Below are 10,426 nucleotides of genomic sequence, written 5' to 3'. Positions count from 1 at the left end.
GAGCTGCGCAGGCGCGCAGTCAGCCAGCATCGAGGCGGCGCCCCAGCTCGCCCGAAGGGTGGCTCAGTTCAACAGGGACGGGGCCACGCCCGCAGCCCTAGGCTTTCACACGAAGACCCCGTGGGGGGCGCAGGCTGTTCACAGTGGCGCTTCTCCAGTCCCTGAGCTTTAACTTGTTTCTAGAACAAGTCTGGCTCCCTAAGTCCAAGGAGCTGGCTCTTTACGCACTGGGAAAAGCACAACACCCCATGAGCTGGGGGCGTGGGGGGAGGCCGGCAGCCCCACTGCTGCACCAGACCCCCAGGAGGCATGTCCCCCCCCCCCCTTCCTGGGGCCCGGCCGCAGGCGGGTGCCTGGAAGACATCCCTCACAGCCGTGCTTCCCACTGGTAAAAGCAGGGTCCCAGCGAGCCCTCGGGGGTTGGGAGAATCGGGGATACCGCGGCAGGCGAGCCCCGTGGCCCGGCCCCCCAGCCGCCCCACGTACCAGGGGTCTCAGCGGCCCGTACTTCTCCAAGGCATTCTTGAAGGGCGTAGGCGTGTGGGGAGTGTTGTCCATGGAGCACTTCTGGTCGGGGGTCACAAAGCTGCAGCACCAGGGGGTTAGCGGCCGTGGGGGGTTAGCGGCGGTGGGGTTTAGCGGCCGTGGGGGGTTAGCGGCCGTCGGGGGTTAGCGGCCGTGGGGCGCAGCAGCTGCCTCCCCTGGGGCCTCGGGACAAGCACGTGCCTGGCCCACGCAGCCCCGAGGCTGTCAGGCTGTCGGCCACCCCCACCTACCCCTTAATTCGTGGCTGGGAGCCCAGTGAGGACCCCGAGCCCAGTGAGGACCCCGAGCCCAGTGAGGACCCCGACTCTGCTGCTGTTCCCTACACTCAGTCCGCCCCAAACGCAGGGCCTGGTTTTGTTCTTTAAACACAAAAGCAACTGTTGATGTCGAAGCCCCACAGTGGACTCTGCCTATGATTTCCTCAGGATTCCGCACGGCCCCCTCCCTGCAGGCCTGCTGACCGCTGCTACGCCGGATGCCCCCTCGGTGACCGAGCCCCCAGGCCGGTGCACCTGTGGTGAGAAGTTACGCACCACTGCGCCTGCTTGCTAATGCGCGGTCCCCAACACCCCGCAGCCTCTGCGAGGCCAAAGGTGAGGGAGGGGAGCAAGGACACCCAGCAACTTGGAAGTGAGGCGAGTAACTGCTGCCTGTATATCTTTCCAATGTGAAGAACTTTTCAGTGAAAAGGTCGGAAAGCCAAAACACACACACACACACACAAGCCTCTGGGCTCAGAGGGGTGGTGAACCTCCACTTCTGGCCCACACCCGAGGTGCAGGAGCAGGGGTTACTGCCCCACCGACCCAACGCTGATACATGCAGGTGAAGCCACGTGTCTCAGGACCCTGGACGACAGGTGTGAAGGGCAGCGATCCCCAACAAACAAGGGGAGCCCCCACAGTGGGAGACCCCTGGCTCCGCAGAGGTGCAAGGGGAGTCCTGCCTTGCAAAAGACAATGGAGAAAACAAGGCAGGGCAGTGCTCACGAGTCCCCAGGAGAAGCTCCTGGACACTGCGGAGCCCCCCCCCCCCCGAGGCCCGACCTGGGACCTTGGAAGACCGGACCTGAGAGATCAGAGGAGCCCCAGAGAGCAGGTGAGAGGCGGCACTCTCAGGCTACCACTACCCAGCACGGAGGAGCTGCACTCAAAGCTTGTGAGCGCGGGAGGTCAGAGTTTCCTGGTGCTCAGGACTCTCCTTTGCTGAGATAAGAAACCACCAAACTAGAACTAAAGACTGTGCTGCAAAATGAAGGGCTGAGGGGGCCAGAGAAGAGGCATTTTTCTTGAAACAGGGCCTCGGGTTTCCCCAGGCGTGAGGGGGTGTCGTCCCCGTCCCACCCCGGCCTGCAGGTGGGGTGCAGCACTCACACAGTGTGCTTCTGGTGCAGGGGCGTCTTATCCCGGTGCAGGGGCGTGGTGACCACAACCTTCTGGCTGCACACCGGGGTGGACGTCAGGGACGGGCTCTCGAGCTCCAGGGCATCCTGCTTGTTCCAGAAGTTGAGAAACTGCCAAGACAAAGGACCCAGACAAAGTAATGACCTGTCTGGATTTCTGAGCCTGCAGAAGCGGAGTGAGCCCCTTGAGGCCCACGTGGTACTCCGTCACGGCTGTCCTAGCAAGATGAACCACAGGGCTTGCTCACAAGTCACCCCAACACAGGGCTGGGCCTCGATCCTCTATGACAAGGCAGGGCAGTCACCCAAACGTGCTCCCAGGAGGCAGTGGGCTCAGTCGCCCCCCACACACACTCCTGTTCGCAGACACCAGGCTCTACTGGCCTCACCATCAAGCTCCAACCAGTCCCACCTCCCAGGGCCCACCACACCTCCTCCACTACCCAGGGCAGGGCAAAGTCCTGGGGATACCTAAGGCCCAGCAAGGCCCCTGCCCCCACACCCATCACTAGCTCTGGACTCAGCCCCCACACTCCTGCGTTTTTAGTCAAGACAACCCATCCACAAAACCTGGCTCACATACCAGCCTCCAGGCAGCCCCAGGAAAGCCAGGGCTCCCCCTAGTGCTCGCTAAGAAGCAGCACCAGATCACGCGTGCTCATGACTTTCCCAACAGCACTCTCCTCATGGAGCTGAGTATCCCCACGCCTCCCCACCCCCCCCTCCCAAGCTCTCCTTGGGTGGGCAGTCACCACCCTTGTTCCCCAGCGGGCAGGTCCAGCGGGAAGAGGAGCTTCTTTTATCCACCCCACCCCCCACCCCCAGACATCCCAGCTCAAGCAACAACTCTTCCAGGGAGCCTCCCTGGGTGACAGCCCGTCCCCAACCCAGCCTGCACCCAGGTGCCAGCCTCTCTCACGGGCCGTTTAAGGTCATCACCATCATCTTCCCATTGAACCATGCCCTTCCTGACAGAGCAACGCTTCCCGAGGGTGGCCCTGAGCACGCGCCCAAACCCGACAAGCCGCGGGGGGGGCCCGCACCTGGGAGGGCGAGAAGGGCAGGGTCTTGACGGGCGTGCTCTTGGGAGTGAGGCTGTTGCAAGAGTCCAGGAAGGACAGGCTAGCGCTGTTCTCTGACACAGGGGACAGGGCCACACGCCTCTTCTTCTGCCGCTTGAGCACCGAGGGTGGCGTGCCGACGCCCAGGCCCGCCACGTCGGTGCTGGGGGAAATGGGGATCAGCTCGCCCCGGCTGCCGCGGCTCAGGTCCGAGATGGTGTGGCCGTCCAGGCGGTATTCGGTCACGCTGGGCAATGGGGCGGCGGGCTGGCGGCTGGGCGGGGCCTGCTGCTCTGGCTGCACCGGGCTGTGGCTGGCGCTGCCCTCTGTGGCCGGCTCCTCGGGAAGGTCGAACTTACTCAGGTCACACCAAGCATCGGGGTCCTACCCAGAGACGGGGGTTAGAGTGGGCGCGGCTTCTCTGCTTGCCCGCCAGCAGATACAGCAGGACTCCTCCAGCAAAGGGACGTGCACGGGGCAGGGAGGACCCCACCATCCAGGAACCACCGTCACTAACGCGTTCTTGGGGCTATCCCACGCCTGCAAGCCTGTGCCCACAACAGGACGGAAGGCACGCTGTGCAGACCCGACTTCCTGTTACCTACGGGCTGGCCCGGGGTCTTCACAGCACAGCAGCACAAGGAGCTCAGTGCCGTCAGCAGGCCGGAGACAAACCCCCACCACGACACCCTGTGCTTGCCCCTCACCCTGCCCTGGGGGACACTAAGTGCCCAGTTACCTACTAGCTTCACACCTTTATTCCTTTGCCACTTAGACATGCCCTTAAGCATTCGACCAGGTGTTATTTCTCCAGCCTGCATTTTTTTTTTCCCTTTAAAATTTCTGGACATCGGGCCCTCCCTGGTGGCGCAGCGGGTTAGAGCACTGCACTAAGAAGCTAAAGCCGCTTCCGCATGAGTTCGATTCCCGCCTGCCCCGGAGGTGACCACATGGCATGGCAGACCTCTTCTGACCCACCCGCTGCTCCCCTCAGCAGTGTACTTCATAGATCTGCCTGTTCTGCTTCCCACTCTGTCTCTGGTGAAGCCTCTCACCGCCCCTGCACCTCTGGCCTGTACCCCAGTTCTGTATGTGCAAATAAATAAATCTTTTAAAATAAATAAATAAATAAAAATTTTTCTGGAAATCAGGGAAAATGCCTAATTTTTTGAGTTAGAATTTGTTAGTAACAACTATTCATAAAGATGGTGAAACTTTTTAACTGTCACAGCCATCACCTTATATGTCATTCTATGTCCCCTCTTGTTGGGCATTTAGTTTCCCAAAATAAAAAGTAACACCTTGGATTACAAATCCCCCGCACTGTTGGCTATTTCTGTAAGAGACTGCTCAAGTGGCAGGCCTGGACCCTGGGCCAGGGTCTTTGCAGGGACACAGTTCTCAGGGCGGGCGCACCCCCATGCTCCAAGGGGCTGTCAATCACCAAACCGGATGGTTTCCACAGCAACCGTGCCAGGGCAGCATCTCTTTACCCCATCACATGCAAGGAACCCAGGCCAGCGAGGGTACGAGCTGGCCAAGGTTACTGGATTTCTGAGAGCACCCCGCCTGCTACCCACATCACCTGCTTTTGCCCAGGAAATGACAATGCCACCAAGAGTCTCTGGGCAGGACCTCCTGTCTGGCCCCAAGCAGACCCAGACCCTCCAGTGAGTTCCAGGCCTTAGGACCTGCAGGGACCAGGGCGTTCATTCCCAAGGGCAGGCCCAGTTGCAAGCCCCAAACCCAGGGTGACCCAGAACTATTTCACAGACCAGAGGCACACCCTGCAAGGCTGAGGGACAGGCGGAAGTATCTCTGCAAATGGCCAACTCCCACATCAGCTGCAGAAGTCGCTGTAAAAAGCCCCAGCAGCACGCCAGACAGCAGGGCTGAGCCACACCCAGGACACACAGCCGCTGATGATGTGCTGCGTGATGTCGGATAACCTCCTCAGCTCGGATAACCTCCTCACAACGCTGAGCTGGGGGCTCCTGCACTGGTGAGGCGCCCACCTCCCACTTCTCAGGGCTGCTCTGACTGTCCGAGAGCATGAGAGATGCAATAACCAGCTGAGCACACAGCAAACCCTCAAACGTCAGACACGACAATTACTGATGGAGCTCCAGCCCGGCTCAACAAAAGCGAGCCTCTGCTCTTCTCCACTTCATCACATAGAAACACACCATGACGGTAAAGGCCAACAGGCTCACTTGCTGCATGCCCTTGGGGACAATGCTTGACCTCTGAGCCTCATCTACAACCATGAGAAAGGACAGTCCTCACAGGACTTCAGGTGGACATGGAGCTCTGGATGGCACATGGAGCTCTGAGCTTCGCATTTCCAGGTGTTCAAGACTGTCATTAGCCTCAGCAAGGTGACGAGCATGGTCCCACTGAACGCCACACCCCTGCTCTCAGGCCTCCGCTGTCATCTCCTGAACCCCCTCCACACCCAGACTCAGCTGGAAGTGAGATGTCACAGCAAGGTGTGGCCTGAATGAGGAAGCTCCCCAAGGGATGGCCCGCTGCATGCCTTGGGGCGCACCACCTGATAATCAGGCCCCATCAAAGCCCAGCACCTCCCAGGCCAGGCCCTCTCCAGACACCACCCCCGGCTTCCCACGCCTAGCCAAGCCATGGCCTCAAACACCCTCTCCCCGTCATCCCTGAGGGCTCAGCCGCATCTGGGCGCCCTCCCACCCACCCCGCCCAGGAGTCTGGAGCTCTCCGAAGGGCACGGTGACTGCCTCAGGGTGTCGAGGCTCTGTTCGGGGCGGGACCAGCACAGCAGGACACAGGCGTGAAGGAATGAGAAGGATGCCCACCACGAGCAGTGCCCCCTCGGCAGGGTGCCCCAGGCCCGTGACCATTACCGACTCGATCAGGTCCAGGGCTTCGGAGAGGCTGGACTCTGCGGCGGGGATGATGAGGTTGGCAGCCTCCACCACCCACTTGTAGGGCAGGCTGGTGTCTGGCGGGAAGCTGGCTTCGTCCTCGTGCTTGGCGAAGTCCTCCAAGGGCTCCGGGGTGTGCGCCCCGTCCAGCTCTGCAGAGACAGGGTCCTGCCCCTGAGAAGCGGTGGCTGCGGGCGCCTCCTCCTCACTGCTTTCCTCCTCCTTCATGGCAAGGGGCGCAGGGGGCCAGCTGGCGACGAGGCTCCCCTGGGGGACACAGGGCACACCTCAGCCTTTGGAGGGCTTGACAAGAGATGCCGACCACGCCCACTGCAGCTAGATGCACAGCCTGACTGACAGCAAGGAAACTTGAATCCAACTTGACCAACCTATAGAGCAATGAAGACTAACACCATGAAAGACTTGGAAAGGTTGGTAGAATATTCCAGACGGAGATGGGTGAAAAGCTATGCCAATCAATGAGGTGGGGGGGTGGGGGTTTGGGCAGGAAAATGGCAGAATCTGGCCTGCAGGTTAGAGGTCCTGAATCAAAGTTAACTTCTGTGGCCTGGAGCCACCCCACTGTGGCAGGCAAGCACATGCCCTCATTCTCAGGAAACACATACTGGCTATCTAGGGACACAGCCACATGGTTATACCACCTGTGCTCACATGGCTCAGGTTTTACAAAGCCATCGCAGTACATGAAAGTCCAGTCAGGGGCATATGGGAACTCTATATAGTATTCCTGCATCTCTTCAGCTAAAGATGGTTTCAAAATAAAAAGTCTGAAAACTATATTCTAATGTTTTAGCAAAGAAAAGAAACAGGGGGTCAGGGGGGCCTCGCTTTGGCACAGGGGTTAAAGACAGCACTGTCCGGCTGCCTGTCGCCAGCCACTGTAGCATGAGTTCGAGCCCCACCAGGGAGCTGCCCCCTCGTCGCCGTCTCCCTGGAAGCTGAGATTCGCGGCCACAGCGGCCCACTATCAGGCCCAAGAGGCTCTCTCTGGACTTGAGAAGTCAAAAAACAGAAGCACGGCCATGTCACGCTCCTGGGGGCACTGCTCGGAAAACCAGAGCACTGAGAGAGCCCTTCAGCAGGAAAGGGGGAATAAAAAAGTAATTAAATAGCATTTGTTCACGATGACAGATTTAAAACAGACGAAGGAAGCGCGTCAGCTTTCCCGAGCCGGCAGTGCCCGAGCTGTACTCTGACGTGTCTGCTGCAATCTGTTTTAGGAATAAGCCATCAGGGCACAGCTGACGACAGCAACAGAAAGTTCGCTCTGGGCTGTGGGACTGGAGATGAGCACCTGCAGCTGGTGTCATTTTTACAATTGCAATGCTCCCCCCCGACCTGATTTCATGTATATGACTTTCTAGAAAAGGCAAAATCATGGAGAAAGAAAAGAGGTGAAGGTGCCAGGGGCTGTGGGTGAGTCGGGCTGGTGAGGAGGGGCACAGGGAACCTGGGAGGGAGGGAGATGTTCCCTGACCCTGAGAGCGACGCCTCCCTGCTTCGGGCCACAACTCAGAACTGTCCCCTCAAAACAAAGCCTTTTACTGTACAAACTCCATCTGGCTCTGAAATCAGGAACTGCCAACATGCTTTTAGAATGAAAAGCCTGCGAAGGGGACAGGGAGGAAGCTGCTGCTGAGGCTGAGAAGGCCTGAGAGACGCCATGACAGGGGCAACAGCTGTGGACGGACAGGACGGACAGGGAAGACGGAGGAGGGGCGCCGAGGCCCCCGGCCCGAGGTCCCCACCTGGCCCTCTGCGGGCTGGGTGCTCTGGCCGCCATCCTTGTCCTCGAGCTCCAGCAGCAGATACACGGGGGGCTTGTAGTCTTTGGACTCGTTCAGGAAGCCTCCTGTGTCCACCTTCCTTTTGATGGTGGAGTTCCAGTGATTCTTCACAGCATTGTCTGTCCTGCAGGGGAAACCAGGCCTGCGTGTCCTCAGGGAGGTCAATGACCTGCTGAGGGTTCAACCTGATGAGCTGCGGCCTCAGCTCGTAGGTGAAGCCTGCCTGTTGGATGAGGCGCACCTGCGCGCATCTCTGCAAAATAAGCAAAGGGCTTGTGCAGCCGGCGGTAAAGTGCATCTAACTGAGGTGCTGGGGGACCCTCGCCCCTTTCTGCTCCCTGTGCACGTGGAGAAGCTGCAAGGAGACGCTGGGTGCTGGTGACCTTGAGTGCAAGCCCTGCTCATGTCCATCAACTGAAGACTGGCCAGAGGACACAGTGGGGTGGCCCAGAGGACCTCTACTAGCCACTACCTGCATCCCGGCATCTCTCCCTGGAGATGAGAAGACTTCTTCACCGCCCCCCCCCCACACACACACACAGCTGAAGACCGAGCAAGGAGGCACAGGCACCGAGGGCGGCAGAGAAGGTGGGGACGGCGGCAGAGAAGGTGGGGACGTGCAGTGGCAGGTTGCTGGGGTGGCGGGACGGGGCAGCAAGGTCGCGCAGACCTCGCCTGAGACCCCGTCCCTGCCTGCCCTTCCCAACTCTGCTTCCAGGTGAGAATCTTTCCTTCAGGAAGTCCTGTGTACCTGGATCTGTGTCTCAGGTTGTTTCAGGGCAACTGGCCCCAAACACCTGCCCACTCCCTACCGCCCATCAGTGTGGGCTCCCCAGGCTACAAAGCATTCTTTGGCTCCTAATCTTCACCCCAGGCATCGCCCTAGGGATGGGCTCAGGAGCAGCAAGTCAGGCAGAGGAGCGGCCTACTCGCCTACTCGCAGTCCACTCAGCACTGGGAGGCTCCCGGGGCCTGACCAGGATCTGGAAGGGCAGACAGGCAGCTCATCTGCAGAATGAGGGCCCACTGAGAGGCTCAGCTTGAGGCCATGTTGGCTGCACGGCTGGCAGGAGGCAGGTGCCCAGCTGTGCTGGCAAGGTGGGGGGGGCCTGAGGGGCAGGGCAGCCAGAGCCCAGGAGCAGAGCAAGGGTGACAGCGGTTAAAGGTGAGGCCGGCAGCACCTGGGGGCCAAGCAGGTCACCCAAGTCTTCACCCAGATGTTGGAAGTGCCGAAAGGATAAGGTGCTCAGGTCTGAATTTGCAAACAGACCATTGCAGACTTCAGGAAATGTGCCGCCTAGTACTTAATCCCCCAGCCGTGACAAGGGCTCTGTGGTCCTAAAACAAAGGGAGGCAGACAGGGGTGAGGAGAGCGTGAGGACGGCGGCAGGAAGGCGCCGCGGTTTCCAGAAGGCAGGCGCGGCTGGAGAGCACTGACGGGGAGCTGGAAACTGGCTGCAGAGCAAGACCCTGGCGAGGGTGGAGCCAGCTCCCGGCGGGGTCCGCGCCCCACAGAGCCCCGCGAGGCTCAGGGCTGGGTTTGAGGAGCAGGCTGAAAACTGAGCGGTGCCTCAGACGCTGAGCCCCAGGCCCTGACCGCCGGGCGGCGGGAGGGAGGGCCGCTCTCCAGGAAAGACTGCAGGCCAGTCTGGCCCCAGCGGAGGGGGCAGCGCTGAAGTGGGCGAAGGGGACGGTGTACGCGGAGGCCTCGGGGCCCCCTCCGGGGGTCAGGGCAGCACCCCACCCATGCCAGGGGCAGGACACCATCTCCCGGGAAGAAGTGTGACTGACTCTTGGGAGGCCAGGCGCCCCACCTCCGGGGACGCTGCCCCATCCTGGCCTGGAGGCAGCTCACCTCCCGGGCAGCATCTTGGCGATCTCGGCCCAGCGGTTGCCCAGCACCTTGTGGGCCTCACAGATGATGCGGTCCTCCTCCTCCGTCCAGCAGGACTTCTTCACCTCAGGGTTGAGGTGGTTGTGCCAGCGCTCACGGCACTGCTTGCCCAGCCGGCCCTTCAGGTGTTTGGCGATCAATGTCCACTGCTTCGTGCCGTACTTCTTGACCAGCTCGATGACCTTGCAGAGAAGCTGCTGTGAAGCCAGCGAGACTGGACACCCCCCCCACCACTGAGCCCCACCCAAGCCTCTCGGTGGGGCCCCGCCGGCCTCTCCTCACCCCGTGATGCCAAGGGCAGCACCACAACACTGCCCTGGGGGTGCACGGAGCCCACGGCCTGGCGGCACCGCCTCATTACCTTCTGGTCCTCCTCTTTGGTCCAGGGCCCCTTGACGAGGTCTGGGTTCAAGACTCTCAGCCACCGGTACTGGCATTGCTGGTCAGTGCGGTTCTGGGAAGGACAGCAGGCTTGGACCCTGGCTAAGTGCTGGGCTCAGGGCCTGCAGCCAGTGGCCAGCAGGCTGTCCCTGTTCCCGCCACCCTCACACCAGGTGGCCATGGGCCAGGACGTGCACATTGTCCACTCACTACAAGAGGGCGCGGGGCACCTGGACACGCTCAGACCACTGCCTTCAGGCCCCGTAAAACCATGGTGAGTATATACGGATCCTGGCTTCTGGGCTTTTTTTATTTCCCTCAAAGTTTCAGATTCCAAAGAGAGGGAGACAAGGAATGAAAACAAAATGGGCCTGGTGACTGCTCTTGACGGCCTGAGACCCAGGAATCAAGTCAGAAGGTGGCTCCTGCCACACACA

The 10,426-nt window shown here is 60.4% G+C and overlaps 1 protein-coding gene across 1 annotated transcript in view; it reads right to left on the bottom strand.

Annotated features, from left to right (window-relative positions):
* The window catches only part of MYBL2 (v-myb avian myeloblastosis viral oncogene homolog-like 2), a 20,479-nt gene that overhangs the window by 3,385 nt on the left and 6,668 nt on the right, over window positions 1-10,426 (bottom strand). Inside the window, exons 4-10 of the mRNA XM_012728118.1 lie at window positions 9,970-10,062; window positions 9,570-9,790; window positions 7,676-7,838; window positions 5,886-6,173; window positions 2,992-3,393; window positions 1,920-2,059; window positions 487-586 (exon numbers count right to left, since the gene is read on the bottom strand). Of these exons, the coding sequence (XP_012583572.1) occupies window positions 487-586; window positions 1,920-2,059; window positions 2,992-3,393; window positions 5,886-6,173; window positions 7,676-7,838; window positions 9,570-9,790; window positions 9,970-10,062 (1,407 nt within the window). The remainder of the gene's footprint in view (window positions 1-486; window positions 587-1,919; window positions 2,060-2,991; window positions 3,394-5,885; window positions 6,174-7,675; window positions 7,839-9,569; window positions 9,791-9,969; window positions 10,063-10,426) is intronic.

This window comes from Condylura cristata, unplaced genomic scaffold, assembly GCF_000260355.1.
Source record: "Condylura cristata isolate star-nosed mole 26May11 unplaced genomic scaffold, ConCri1.0 scaffold00022, whole genome shotgun sequence".
NCBI classification, from domain to species: Eukaryota; Metazoa; Chordata; class Mammalia; order Eulipotyphla; family Talpidae; genus Condylura; species Condylura cristata.
Note: the sequence above shows the minus strand (reverse complement) of the source record. Positions and strands in the feature narration are given on the sequence as shown.